At 61.0% G+C, this 15,021-nt stretch overlaps 1 protein-coding gene across 2 annotated transcripts in view; it reads right to left on the reverse strand.

Moving 5' to 3' along the window:
* The window catches only part of LOC142013287 (carbonic anhydrase 9-like), a 61,970-nt gene continuing 46,949 nt past the window's right edge, over nucleotides 1-15,021 (reverse strand). The window contains exons 9-13 of one of the 2 annotated variants that reach the window (XM_074994460.1): nucleotides 12,901-12,975; nucleotides 7,771-7,794; nucleotides 1,215-1,250; nucleotides 831-924; nucleotides 258-470 (exon numbers count right to left, since the gene is read on the reverse strand). In XM_074994460.1, coding sequence (XP_074850561.1) covers nucleotides 404-470; nucleotides 831-924; nucleotides 1,215-1,250; nucleotides 7,771-7,794; nucleotides 12,901-12,975 — 296 coding nt within the window. In that variant the 3' untranslated portion in view covers nucleotides 258-403. Of the gene's footprint in view, nucleotides 471-830; nucleotides 925-1,214; nucleotides 1,251-7,770; nucleotides 7,795-12,900; nucleotides 12,976-15,021 lie in introns of both variants that reach the window. The other variant, XM_074994459.1, reaches the window with a different exon arrangement.

Below are 15,021 nucleotides of genomic sequence, written 5' to 3' on the forward strand. Positions count from 1 at the left end.
GAGGTGCTCTGCCCGCATGGCTGTGACTGTGATGAGGGATGGGCTCTGGGTCTGTCCCAGGGCCCTGGCAGAGCTGTTACTGAAAGGGAGGGACGTGCCTTGGCTCTTGCTGCAATAACTCCTGCAGCAGAGGCAGGGCTGGCATAACAGGCTTTTATTTCCTTTTCCTTTAAAAATATCTCTGAGCGAACAGAGTTGTGCCCCTCACTGAACAGTCTTGGCTGAGCTTCAGTGCAGTCAAATAGGCCCCAGAGAGCGAAGGCCCCAGAGCAAGGTTGCCTGCTGCCCCACAGGCTGGGAAGGAGGGCATCTTGGGCTGTCTGCAGGCATGGACGGCAGGGGCTGGCTGCTTGAGGCCAGGGTGCATGTGCTGGAGGCCCTTGCAGGGCAGCAGGGCCAGCACCTACAGCGTTTGTTCATCCATGCTGGCTGCCGTGTAGCTGACATTGGGCTTGGATTGAGAGGCTGGCCTGGAGGGAAAGGAGAACATGGGTGTCAGGTCATCCCTGCCAGGAGCTGAGGAGGCCCATCACCTGCAGCCTCCCAGCAGCCTCCCCTTGTGCAACATTGGGCAGTTGCTCTCCACATGCTGCCACTGCCCCAGGTCTGGGCTGTACCCATGCTGTCTATACGCGGGACGGGCTGCTGCCAGATGAGCTGCATGTCTCCCAGCCTTTGCTGGGTAGGGTGTGGTGGGGAGGGAGACTCATAAATGGAAGAGGATTTCAGGAAGGAGGATGGAAGGTGCTGTCCTGGGCCCAGGGGTGGGGTGGGGGGTACTCTGACGTACTGGGCAGGAGGAGGAGCACTCCAGGGCTCCCAGCTCTCACCTCCTGTTCTGGCTCCGCTGCTTGTGGACGTAGATGAGGAAGGTCAGAGCCGTGACTGCAAAGAGGACCCCAAAGAGACCAGCCAGCACATGAGCTGCAGACATAGGAGCGTGAGGAGAGGTAAGGCACCAGCCATGGCCTGGGAAAGCCCTAGCCCTGGAAGAGCAGGCCAGAGCAGAGAGACTCCCAGGGAGAAGAGAGGAAGCCAGCTGGCCCTGAGGAGGGCTTGAGTGCCATAGCATTGGGACAGGGAGAGGCCAGGAGAACGAGGGCAAGGGGGAAGGTGTGTGGTCGGGCGGGGGCGGGAGGAAGCAGAGGTTAGAAGCACCAGAAGCTGGGTGGCCCTGGAGCAGGGAAGCCAGGACACCTGTCTGCAGCACTCACCTGTCTGCAGGGAGAAGCCCAGCTGCTTTTCTGAATCTAAACATAAAACATCAGAGAGAGGTGGGACCAGGTGGGGATCAATGCCAAACAAACATGCTCTTCTCCCCCAGCCCATGGATACCACCCCTGACCCAGCCCGCTGTCCAGCCATTGCCGGCCCAATTCGAGCATGCAGCCTCCAAGGCGCCTCCCCCATCCTAGCCCAGCATGTATCCTGGTCCCCACCCTCACCCAGTGAGGCCCCCGTTCCTGCATGCAGCCTCCAAGGCGCCTCCCCCATCCTAGCCCAGCATGTATCCTGGTCCCCACCCTCACCCAGTGAGGCCCCCGTTCCTGCATGCAGCCTCCAAGGCGCCTCCCCCATCCTAGCCCAGCATGTATCCTGGTCCCCACCCTCACCCAGTGAGGCCCCCGTTCCTGCATGCAGCCTCCAAGGCGCCTCCCCCATCCTAGCCCAGCATGTATCCTGGTCCCCACCCTCACCCAGTGAGGCCCCCATTCCTGCATGCAGCCTCCAAGGCGCCTCCCCCATCCTAGCCCAGCATGTATCCTGGTCCCCACCCTCACCCAGTGAGGCCCCCGTTCCTGCATGCAGCCTCCAAGGCGCCTCCCCCATCCTAGCCCAGCATGTATCCCGGTCCCCACCCTCACCCAGTGAGGCCCCCGTTCCTGCATGCAGCCCGTGAAGCCCCCCCACCCTGGCCCAGCATGTGTCCTGTTTCCCCCCCTCTCCCAGTGAGCCCCCCCTCAATTCCAGCATGCAGCCCCGGAGGCCCCCCCACTCTAGCCCAGCATGTATCCTGGTCCCCACCCTCACCCAGTGAGGCCCTCCCAATTCCAACATGCAGCCCCCGAGGCCCACCCAGCCTAGCCCAGCATGTATCCCAGTCCCCACCCTCACCCAGTGAGGCCCCCATTCCTGCATGCAGCCCCAAGGCCCCCCCCATGCTAGCCCAGCATGTAACCCGGTCCCCACCCTCACACAGTGAGGTCCCCATTCCTGCATGCAGCCCCTGAGGACCCCCCCCAGCCCAGCATGTATCCTGGTCCCCACCCTCACCCAGTGAGCCCCCCCCCAATTCCTGCATGCAGCCCCCGAGGCCCACGCACCCTAACCCAGCATGTATCCCGGTCCTCACCCAGTGAGGCCTCCCACAATTTCAGCATGCAACCCCCAAGGCCCCCCACCGTAGCCCAGCATGTATACTAGTCCCCACCCTCATCCAGTGAGGCCCCCATTCCTGCATGCAGCCCCCGAGTCCCCCCCCCCCCACCGTAGCCCAGCATGTATCCCGGTCCCCACCCTCACCCAGTGAGGCACCCATTCTTGCATGCAGCCCCCAAGGCCCGCCCACCCCACCGTAGCCCAGCATGTATCCCGGTCCACACCCTCACCCAGTGAGGCACCCATTCTTGCATGCAGCCCCCAAGGCCCGCCCACCCCACCGTAGCCCAGCATGTATCCCGGTCCACACCCTCACCCAGTGAGGCCCCCATTCTTGCATGCAGCCCCCGAGTCCACCCCCCCCCACCGTAGCCCAGCATGTATCCCGGTCCCCACCCTCACCCAGTGAGGCCCCCATTCTTGCATGCAGCCCCCGAGTCCCACCCACCCCACCGTAGCCCAGCATGTATCCCGGTCCCCACCCTCACCCAGTGAGGCCCCCATTCTTGCATGCAGCCCCCGAGTCCCACCCCCCCCACCGTAGCCCAGCATGTATCCCGGTCCCCACCCTCACCCAGTGAGGCCCCCATTCTTGCATGCAGCCCCCGAGTCCCACCCACCCCACCGTAGCCCAGCATGTAACCCGGTCCCCACCCTCACCCAGTGAGGCCCCCATTCTTGCATGCAGCCCCCGAGGCCCGCCCACCCCACCGTAGCCCAGCATGTATCCCAGTCCCCACCCTCACCCAGTGAGGCCCCCATTCCTGCATGCAGCCCCCGAGTCCCACCCACCGTAGCCCAGCATGTATCCCAGTCCCCACCCTCACCCAGTGAGGCCCCCATTCTTGCATGCAGCCCCCGAGTCCCACCCCCCCCACCGTAGCCCAGCATGTATCCCAGTCCCCACCCTCATCCAGTGAGGCCCCCATTCTTGCATGCAGCCCCCGAGGCCCACCCACCCCACCGTAGCCCAGCATGTATCCCAGTCCCCACCCTCACACAGTGAGGCCCCCATTCCTGCATGCAGCCCCCGAGGCCCGCCCACCCCACCGTAGCCCAGCATGTATCCCAGTCCCCACCCTCACCCAGTGAGGCACCCATTCCTGCATGCAGCCCCCGAGGCCCGCCCACCCCACCGTAGCCCAGCATGTATCCCAGTCCCCACCCTCACCCAGTGAGGCCCCCATTCCTGCATGCAGCCCCCAAGGCCCACCCACCCCACCGTAGCCCAGCATGTATCCCAGTCCCCACCCTCACCCAGTGAGGCCCCCATTCTTGCATGCAGCCCCCGAGGCCCACCCACCCCACCGTAGCCCAGCATGTATCCCAGTCCCCACCCTCACCCAGTGAGGCCCCCATTCTTGCATGCAGCCCCCGAGGCCCGCCCACCCCACCGTAGCCCAGCATGTATCCCAGTCCCCACCCTCACACAGTGAGGCCCCCATTCCTGCATGCAGCCCCCGAGGCCCACGCACCCTAACCCAGCATGTATCCCGGTCCTCACCCAGTGAGGCCTCCCACAATTTCAGCATGCAACCCCTGAGGCCCCCCATCCTAGCCCAGCATGTATACTAGTCCCCACCCTCATCCAGTGAGGCCCCCATTCCTGCATGCAGCCCCCGAGTCCCACCCCCCCCCACCGTAGCCCAGCATGTATCCCAGTCCCCACCCTCACCCAGTGAGGCCCCCATTCTTGCATGCAGCCCCCAAGGCCCGCCCACCCCACCGTAGCCCAGCATGTAACCCGGTCCCCACCCTCACCCAGTGAGGCCCCCATTCTTGCATGCAGCCCCCGAGTCCCACCCACCCCACCGTAGCCCAGCATGTATCCCAGTCCCCACCCTCACCCAGTGAGGCCCCCATTCTTGCATGCAGCCCCCGAGTCCCACCCACCCCACCGTAGCCCAGCATGTATCCCAGTCCCCACCCTCACCCAGTGAGGCCCCCATTCTTGCATGCAGCCCCCAAGGCCCACCCACCCCACCGTAGCCCAGCATGTATCCCAGTCCCCACCCTCACCCAGTGAGGCCCCCATTCTTGCATGCAGCCCCCGAGGCCCGCCCCCCCCACCGTAGCCCAGCATGTATCCCAGTCCCCACCCTCACCCAGTGAGGCCCCCATTCCTGCATGCAGCCACCGAGTCCCACCCACCCCACCGTAGCCCAGCATGTATCCCAGTCCCCACCCTCACCCAGTGAGGCCCCCATTCCTGCATGCAGCCCCCGAGTCCCACCCACCCCACCGTAGCCCAGCATGTATCCCAGTCCCCACCCTCACCCAGTGAGGCCCCCATTCTTGCATGCAGCCCCCAAGGCCCACCCACCCCACCGTAGCCCAGCATGTATCCCAGTCCCCACCCTCACCCAGTGAGGCCCCCATTCTTGCATGCAGCCCCCGAGGCCCGCCCCCCCCACCGTAGCCCAGCATGTATCCCAGTCCCCACCCTCACCCAGTGAGGCCCCCATTCTTGCATGCAGCCCCCGAGTCCCGCCCACCCCATCCTAGCCCAGCATGTATCCCAGTCCCCACCCTCACCCAGTGAGGCCCCCATTCTTGCATGCAGCCCCCGAGTCCCGCCCACCCCATCCTAGCCCAGCATGTATCCCAGTCCCCACCCTCACCCAGTGAGGCCCCCATTCCTGCATGCAGCCCCCGAGTCCCACCCCCCCCCACCGTAGCCCAGCATGTATCCCAGTCCCCACCCTCACCCAGTGAGGCCCCCATTCCTGCATGCAGCCCCCGAGGCCCACCCACCCCACCGTAGCCCAGCATGTATCCCAGTCCCCACCCTCACCCAGTGAGGCCCCCATTCTTGCATGCAGCCCCCGAGGCCCGCCCACCCCACCGTAGCCCAGCATGTATCCCAGTCCCCACCCTCACCCAGTGAGGCCCCCATTCCTGCATGCAGCCTCCGAGTCCCACCCACCCCACTGTAGCCCAGCATGTATCCCAGTCCCCACCCTCACCCAGTGAGGCCCCCATTCTTGCATGCAGCCCCCGAGGCCCACCCACCCCACCGTAGCCCAGCATGTATCCCGGTCCCCACCGTCATCCAGTGAGGCCCCCATTCTTGCATGCAGCCCCCGAGGCCCGCCCACCCCACCGTAGCCCAGCACGTAACCCGGTCCCCACCCTCATCCAGTGAGGCCCCCATTCTTGCATGCAGCCCCCGAGTCCCACCCACCCCACCGTAGCCCAGCATGTATCCCGGTCCCCACCCTCACCCAGTGAGGCCCCCATTCCTGCATGCAGCCCCCGAGGCCCGCCCACCCCACCGTAGCCCAGCATGTATCCCAGTCCCCACCCTCACACAGTGAGGCCCCCATTCTTGCATGCAGCCCCCGAGTCCCACCCCACCGTAGCCCAGCATGTATCCCAGTCCCCACCCTCACCCAGTGAGGCCCCCATTCTTGCATGCAGCCCCCGAGGCCCACCCACCCCACCGTAGCCCAGCATGTATCCCAGTCCCCACCCTCACCCAGTGAGGCCCCCATTCCTGCATGCAGCCCCCGAGTCCCACCCACCCCACCGTAGCCCAGCATGTAACCCGGTCCCCACCCTCACACAGTGAGGCCCCCATTCTTGCATGCAGCCCCCGAGGCCCACCCACCCCACCGTAGCCCAGCATGTATCCCAGTCCCCACCCTCATCCAGTGAGGCCCCCATTCCTGCATGCAGCCCCCGAGTCCCACCCACCCCACCGTAGCCCAGCATGTAACCCGGTCCCCACCCTCACACAGTGAGGCCCCCATTCCTGCATGCAGCCCCCGAGGCCCACCCACCGTAGCCCAGCATGTATCCCAGTCCCCACCCTCACCCAGTGAGGCCCCCATTCCTGCATGCAGCCCCCGAGGCCCGCCCACCCCACCGTAGCCCAGCATGTATCCCAGTCCCCACCCTCACCCAGTGAGGCCCCCATTCTTGCATGCAGCCCCCGAGGCCCACCCCCCCCACCGTAGCCCAGCATGTAACCCGGTCCCCACCCTCATCCAGTGAGGCCCCCATTCTTGCATGCAGCCCCCGAGGCCCACCCCCCCCACCGTAGCCCAGCATGTAACCCGGTCCCCACCCTCACACAGTGAGGCCCCCATTCCTGCATGCAGCCCCCGAGGCCCGCCCACCGTAGCCCAGCATGTAACCCGGTCCCCACCCTCACAGTGAGGCCCCCATTCTTGCATGCAGCCCCCGAGGCCCACCCCCCCCACCGTAGCCCAGCATGTATCCCAGTCCCCACCCTCACCCAGTGAGGCCCCCATTCCTGCATGCAGCCCCCGAGGCCCGCCCACCCCACCGTAGCCCAGCATGTATCCCGGTCCCCACCCTCACCCAGTGAGGCCCCCATTCCTGCATGCAGCCCCCGAGTCCCACCCCACCGTAGCCCAGCATGTATCCCAGTCCCCACCCTCACCCAGTGAGGCCCCCATTCTTGCATGCAGCCCCCGAGGCCCGCCCCCCCCACCGTAGCCCAGCATGTATCCCGGTCCCCACCCTCACCCAGTGAGGCCCCCATTCTTGCATGCAGCCCCCGAGGCCCGCCCACCGTAGCCCAGCATGTATCCCAGTCCCCACCCTCACCCAGTGAGGCCCCCATTCTTGCATGCAGCCCCCGAGGCCCGCCCACCCCACTGTAGCCCAGCATGTATCCCGGTCCCCACCCTCACCCAGTGAGGCCCCCATTCTTGCATGCAGCCCCCGAGGCCCACCCCCCCCACCGTAGCCCAGCATGTATCCCAGTCCCCACCCTCACCCAGTGAGGCCCCCATTCTTGCATGCAGCCCCCGAGGCCCACCCCCCCCACCGTAGCCCAGCATGTATCCCGGTCCCCACCCTCACCCAGTGAGGCCCCCATTCTTGCATGCAGCCCCCGAGGCCCGCCCACCGTAGCCCAGCATGTAGCACTGCCCCCCCCCACTGTGCACCCCCTCCACTCACCTGAGCATACAGCTCCTGAGCCTCCATCCTAGCCCACCATGCAGCCCTCCTCCCAGCCTTGCATGCAGCCATCGACCCCTGCCTCCTGCAGCATGGCACATGCCCCCCTTATGCAGTGTCCAGCCACCAAATCACCCCTCCTCTTGCCTGGTGGGTAGGTCCACCCTCCCATCCCTGAATGCAGCCACTGCTATGTGCACATCCCCTTCCTGTGCCCATGCAGTGTCAAGCTCCTTCCTGGCGCACAGCCAGTCTCTCTGGCTGCAAACTCGGCTACTCCAGGGACATTCCTTCACCCACCTCTGCCCAGCACAGTGTCCTTTGAGGCAGCAAATACCATCTCCCCCACCTGGCAGCTGCTGGCCTGGCAGCTAATCCTGGTACCCTCCTGCTACAAGCTTTGGGAAAGGGATGCCTGCCAATTTGTTCATGTCTGTGGGGTGTGGACCTAGCTCTTACCTGCACATGGGGAGCAGCCAGCACCTGCAACAGAGAACAGGATGAGCAGGCTGGTGGGGGGGTGGGGTGGAGAGCCAGCTGTCTGCAGTGATGGGCAGGCCTGTCAGCCACAGCCCCGGGAAACACAAGCAGACCTCAGCCCCCCCCCCCCACCCCTTTGGTTTTGGGAACACAACTCTGAAGAGTCCAGCAGAGCTGTAATTGTGTGTGTGTGTGTGTGTGTGTGTGTGTGTGTGTGTGTCCCTACACACCAAGCCCCCCCCCCCAACAATGTCCCACTCAGCCATCCCTCCCCATGGCCCAGCTGCGCGTGCAGTGCCACTAGCTGCTCTGTGGGGCTAGGTCACTGCTCCATTTCTCCCTAGTACACAACAGTCCTGTGAAATGCACCCCACCAGGTTCCAGGGCAAAGAATCCCAAAGGTGGGGGTGGCAGGGGCAAGGTGAGGCCTGGGATTGTGGCCACCTTTAAATTTCTTTTGGACACCACTGTTTCAGGGCATTGAAAAAGACATTAATTAACATAAGGCCAAGAACCAATCACTGAAGGACCCACCCCCCAGAAAGCCCCCCCTCCTGTGTGAGGATGATTTCCCATTACTTTATGAGGTCTGTAAATGAACCGGCTGTAAGCCGCCTGTATCCCATGTTATCTTTGTAGCATTCTGGTTTCTTAATCAAAATATCTGGTGGCACTAAGTCAAAGGCTGTGCAGCTGGCTGGCTTCTGCAGCCTCACTATTTACCTGTACCGTAATTGACTCAACCACAGCACGGTTATTTGACAGGAGCTATTTTTCCATAAATCCCTGCTGATTGGCATTAATTATATTCCCTTCCTCTCTTCAGTTATGGAGTCCAATATCAGCTGTTCGAGTATTTGCCTTGGAACAACATCAGGCTGATAAAGCTATAACTACCCAGGGAAGTCTGTTACCAGTCACAGTCACTGCTAAAGCTTTGTGCCTGAGTCCTGGGCTGAATTTGTCCAGCAGCTGCTGCCACTGAGCTCCATCAGCCTTGGTGTGGTAGAATTAAGAGCCCTCTGTTAGCAGCAGCCCCTTTCCTGTGTTGGGACTCATAGAATGGGATCAGTTGCCTTCTTCTGGTGAAACTATATAGCTCAAGCAAAGTCAGTCTTTCACACTGTGGCATCTCTTCCAGCTCTTGAACACTCTTAGCTTTGTTCTGAACCTTTCCTAGTATTCACCCGCCTCGTTGAAGGATGCCCAGGGGGAAGGACACAAGTAACCAGTAATACTGTCTGCCAGATGCAGAGGTCATAGCAACCCCAGGCAGGCAAGGGGCTGCTTCAGTTACCACCATGCGCAACATGACTGTGTCAAGATCCATCTGCATAATCCCTGAGCCCTTCAAGTGCTAAAGTGCTTTGCAGTCCAAGATTTTGAGTACATTGCACAGAGCAGTGGGAAGCACAGGAATGAACGCCAGGTGTGTGCAGAGGAAGTGCCCAGGGCCCAGAAAGCCCTAAGAGCTTGGTCTGGATGTTATCAGTCTAGTACCTCCCACTCTAGAAAGCCCATCCCAGGAGAAGACACCATCCCCTCTTGTAGCCATTGCCAGGGCTCAGGATTCCGCCAGCACTGGAGCGGGCTCAACACACAGTCCAGGGGTCGCTGATGTGTGGGTCTCAAGCCTCATACAGTTCTTTGCATTATTAAGTGTGGCACCTGCTCGGCTCTGTGCGCTAGGAGTGCCGTCCACTTCTCTGAGCGCACCTCTCACCACCCAAGAAGCGTGCAGCACCTCCAGTGAGTTGCTAGCATTGAGTCTGAGCAGGGGACTGGGGTGCCTGGCTCTGGCGAACAGGGAGGGCATTGAGTTAGAGCAGGAGGGGTTAAGGCTGTCTGGCTCGGGTGGGGGGGTGGGTTAGAGCGCGGGTCTAGGGGGGTGCCTGGCTCTGGAGAAGGGCATTGAGCCATGTATTTTGTATTTATTTTCTAGCTATATCTAGGTTAGTATCTCTGTACAGACAGCTACACAGTTATATAAAAATAAATAGCTACTATGTGGCTCTTTGTGCTGTATTCAGTGGTTTTTTGCATGCTCTCCATGGCTGTTAGTCCCTAACTGGTTGGCCATTCCTGACACAGTCCATCACTTCGCAGCCACCATCAGATTGCAGGCTCAGATGGCCCTTGAGCCTCCCCACCAGAGAATCCCAGCATGCAACCCCAAAGCTCATCAAGCCCCGAACCCCAGCAGAGGCTCTGACTCAGACTGCCCCAAAAAAGGCCCTTCCCAGCAGCTGGGTTGGGCTGGCTGCAGACAGGGGGAACAGCACAGAGATGGGAATAATTTCAGCCACCAAGGGGAGCCGTATGTTCTGCACCAGCATGGTTGGTGCATCTTCGGGAGCAGGAGGCACAGTTGGAGGTCTACTATCAACTGAGATTACAGGGACTCAACAAGCATAATCTGGAGGGGCCTTTCCAGCCAAGGGCCGCCCACACCCCGCTCACTGAATCAAGGAGTCGTCTCAAACTCTGTCACAGAGCCCCGGAAATCCAGAAGTACCCAGGCCATTCGAGAGCACTTCGTGCCTCTTGCTGCTCTTCCAGCAGCCGTGCTAAGAAATTCTAGGCCAGGCTTCAGCTTAACTCAGTCTTGCCCCCTCCCAACCGCAGCGCTCTTCTTGCTCCCAGCCGGCCTTCGGCCTGCCTCCATTGCTCTCACCAGAAGGGGCGTGGGGACCCAGCGATTTCTTCCACACGCATAGACAAGCCGTAACATGACCCTTCCCTTTCACTTGCCTTCTGAGCCCCTCCTATCACCCTGGCTGTCTTTGCCCGGAGCAAGAGGCAGAATTTTTTCACCTGCTCACTCTCTTCCTTGAACCCGTCCTCTTGCCCCAGGACCATCTTCTCCCTTGTGTCCTCATTGGAGGGTAGAGAGAGAATCCAGAGGGACCTGGATAAATTGGAGGACTGGGCCAAAAGAAACCTGATGCGGTTCAATCGGGAGAAGTGCAGAGTCCTGCACCTGGGGCAGAAGAATCCCAAACATTGTTACAGGCTGGGGACCGACTGGCCCAGCAGCAGTACGATGGAAAGGGACCTAGGGGTTATGGTGGGTGAAAGGTTGGATATGAGTAAACACTGTGCCCTTGCAGCCAAGAAGGCTAACGGCGTACTGGGGTGCATTAGGAGGAGCATTTCAAGCAGGAGTTATTCCTCTTTATTCGGCACTGGTGAGGCCGCATCTGGAATATTGTGTCCAGTTTTGCGCCCCCCCCCGTATAAAAAGGATGTGGATTTGCTGGAGCAGGTTCAGCGAAGGGCAACAAAATGATTAAAGGTCTGGAACACAAGACCTATGAGGAGAGGCTGAGGGATTTGGGCTTGTTTAGTTTACAGAAGAGAAGACTTAGGGGTGATTTAATAGCAGCCTTCAACTTCCTGAAGGGGAGCTCTAAAAAGGAGGGTGAGAAACTGTTCTCACTGGTGTCAGATGGCAGAACAAGGCGTAATGGTCTGAAATTAAACAGGAAGAGGTGTAGGTTAGATATTAGATAAAACTACTTCACCAAGTAGGTGGTGAAGCACTGGAATGCGTTGCCTAGCGAGGTGGTGGATGCTCCATCCTTTGAGGTTTTTAAGTCCCGGCTGGACAAGGTCCTGGCCGGGATGACTTAGTGGGGGTTGATCCTGCTTGAAGCAGGGGGCTGGACTAGATGACCTCCTGAGGTACCTTCCAGCCCTGTGATTCTGTGATTCTCTTACTCTTCACAGTAATGGCTCACTCACCTCTGGCACGTGCCTCCTGTGGTGACAAAACCCTCATGGTGCAAGAATGCCTTAGGTCTCCCCCATCTTAATAAACAAGCCCAGGTCCTGTTCAGGTCTAAGGCCACTGACTGAGGTTCACCCATGCTGGCTGGTGGGCCGCTCCAGGCTGCTTCTTGTCCCTGGTACCCGACGTTTGCCGAAGTCTGCAGTAGCAGCTTGGCTCAGACCTATCTGCCTTGACCTTCCACACGTCCCCATGTTTTTTTGAAATGCCTCTGCTGTGACTCTGCCCTCTCCTAAGTCTCCTCCCGCCTCGCTAATGGCTCTTAGAGCAACTTCTGAACTTCCTCTTCATTCCAGGTTCAGCTTTCAGGGCTAGGGGTGTTTTCCGGGCTCTGGTTGTGGGCAGCTCTTTTCATCTAGCTTGGCGTAGGTTCAGCTGCAACATACAAGCTTTGTGATGGTGAGTCACAGACCAGGCACCTTCTACACAAAGTACCATCCCAGTCTGTGTCACCCTCAGCTCAAATACTACATGGCTAAAACAGCTCTCAGCCCCCGCCCCAGCTCTCATGTTGGTACCTCCTTTACTGACAGCTGTGGCCAACACCACCATCCTGCGTCTCACTCAGGCCAGTAACTGGTGTGTCATCGTTGACTCGGCTCATTCTCTAGTGTCTCACAGCCAGAATGTGGCCACGTCTTGTAGCTTTTTTGCATAACATCCCTTGGTTACAACCTTATTACCCGCAGCTAAAGAAACAGCATCGGCCCACACGTCAATTATTGCACCATCTTGTTCACGGGTCCTGCCACGTGGCACCTGCTGCCTCATCCTCCGTGGGAATCCTGCTGCAAGGCTCGTTCCCCAGCCTCCCGCGCTCTCCTTTGTCACTCTTCCTTCAGCTGCTGCCCATTTTGCTAGCACATCCCACATTAGCCTCCTGGCTTCACTGTCATGGCCCTTCATGGCCTTGCCCCCTCCTTATGACGCATTAGACCAAACACAACAGCACCAGACAATAGCTGTCTGAGACAGAAGAGTCAAACTAGCAATTACGTGCCAATCCCAACAAGACCCCTGGGCATGCCTAGTGCAGCAGAGCCCACCCCCACAGCCAGGCACTGAGACAGACCTCCTCCCAGAAGCAGAACCCATTCCCAGCCACTGAGACAGCCCCATGCCCTTGCCCCCCAGGCACACCCAACCCGCACTGACCCAGAGCTCCCCCCAGCCACCAGGAGAGGTAGGTCATGTCGCCCCCTTTGCAGCCCGTCTCTGCCCAGCCAAGGCAGAACCCCTCCCCCACACCGTGCTGGCTGTAGTGAGACAGTCAGGATGTAGCCCTCTAGGGGCAACAAAAACTGGCGGGAGAGCAGTACCTGCTCTGGGAGCTCTGTCGGTGCTTCGTTTTGTGGCTCCGTCAGGGGTAGGAGTCAGCGGGGGAGACCCGTCACCTGTGGTGAAATACAGGGAGTCAAACATGCACAATGCAGGGGCCTCCCAGTGCCCATGTCCAGCTCTCTGGCCATGCCCCCATCCCAGCTAAACCCAGGAAATTCCCTGAAACACACGCAGTGACTCCAGGAACAGCCTAAACCTGGTACTGCACCTGCCTCCCAAAACCTTTGAATTCTCCCTCTCCCTCTTGATGCTAAGTAGCCTAGAGACCCAGAGCAGGCCCTGGGCCCACCCTGAAGGCAGCACTGGGCACTGACCAGAATGCTTGCTTCAGCCTAGGGCCCTGACTAATTGGGAAGGGCATTGCATTAGAGGCCAGCGCATAAGAGGGTGGAAAGCCAGCGCGCTGACTGCTGTACCCTGTGTGTTCAGCTTGGCTTCGGCTTCCCTGCCCGGGGCTGCTGCCTCCTTCAGCACTGTGTGCCCCTTAGCACTGCCTGCAGCACCTGGGCGGTAGAGAAGAGTCTAGCCTAGCTTGGGGACCCAGGTCCCAGTCTGGCTGAAGTCATGCTCAACTGCAGGCTGGGGTGCAGAAAATGGCAACAAATAGCCCAGTAACACCCGCCCCCCAAGCTAAGTCCCAAAGCCTGCAACAGCTTCACAGGGTCTCCTAGGACCAAGCCCAAGCCAGAGGGAGCTGCTCCAGAGGGCACCATTCCACTGAGCCTGGAGCCCTCTACACCCGACCTAGCAGCCAGCAGGCTGGGAACTTGCTGGAAGGAAGCTGTCCACTGCACTGCATCACTGGTCCCAAAGACAGCAAGGCATGAACTGGGCTCAGGGAGCTCCCTTTCTGGCCTCCAGGGCCCTTTAGCTTCTGGGAGCCAGAGAGGCCTGAGATTGGGTCAGCACTCCTCTGTCAGTGTGTGCAGCGCCAGGTGCCTGCTTTGCCCTGCAGAAAGAAGTGTGACCATCACACTGGAGGGAATTCCCCGCGCCCCCTGCAGCGATGCTGCAGCTAGCAGTAATGCAAAAGAAACCAGTGTCAGGGCTCCCTGCGAGCTTAGCACCTGCACCAAGACAAGCAGAACAAGGCAGACCAGGAGCATGGCGGGGTGGGGGTGGGGGGCGGGGGTCCAACAGTGTTCACATTGTTCTGTGCTAGCCATTGGCACCCCTCCCCATGCCCCACCAGTCCCCCCACTGTCCTGTGCTAGCCATCAGCACCCCCCTTCCCACCCACCCCCAGCCCACACTGCCCTGTGCCAGCCATCAGCCCCCTCACCCCCTGACCCCCACTGCCCTGTGCTAGCCACCAGCCCCCTCGACTGCCCTGTACTAGCCATCAGCACCCCCACCCCCCGCCCAGCCCACACTGCCCTGTGCTAGCCATCAGCCCCCTTCCCCACCCCCCCGACTGCCCTGTGCTAGCCATCAGCCCCCTTCCCACCCGCCCTGTGCTAGCCATCAGCCCCGCCCCCCCCCCCCCCGCCAACTGCCCTGTGCTAGCCATCAGCCCCCACCCTGGGCCCCACTGCCCTGTGCTAGCCACCAGCCCCCTCTAGACCCCCCCCCCCCAACTGCCCTGTGCTAGCCATCAGCCCCTCCCCCCCCCCGCCACTGCCCTGTGCTAGCCATCAGCTCTCCCCCAAAACTCCATGTGTCATGGCCATCACGAGAGGCCCTTCATGCCACCTCTATCCAGGCATTAGCATCAGGGAGCTGGCACCCACAAGAGATGCGCCCCCCCCCCCCCCCCCCCCCCGGCAGCAAGCACCTAATGGGGCTGTAGCTGTGGGGAAGCTGTGGAAGCAGGAATGTCCAGCTCTCTCCACCATTCCCCAGGCAGCAGCCAAGCTTTGACCAGGGTTGGGCAGCTGAATCATTCTCACTGTGCCTTGTGTGCTCAAAACCTGGGTGTCAAGAGCCATGGCTTGGCCAGCCCTGCCACCAGTGCCCTTACAATACAGTTGCGGCCAGGCCTTTTGGTGCTGCTGACATGCTCAGTGCCACTGCTGAATGTCCTGTTGGGGGGGGGGGGGGGGCGGGGGGGGCAAGAAGCAGTTCTACCCAGGCCTGGTCATGCGCTCAGAGGTGCAGGC

The sequence above is a fragment of the Carettochelys insculpta genome, chromosome 5, assembly GCF_033958435.1.
Source record: "Carettochelys insculpta isolate YL-2023 chromosome 5, ASM3395843v1, whole genome shotgun sequence".
Classification (NCBI taxonomy): Eukaryota; Metazoa; Chordata; order Testudines; family Carettochelyidae; genus Carettochelys; species Carettochelys insculpta.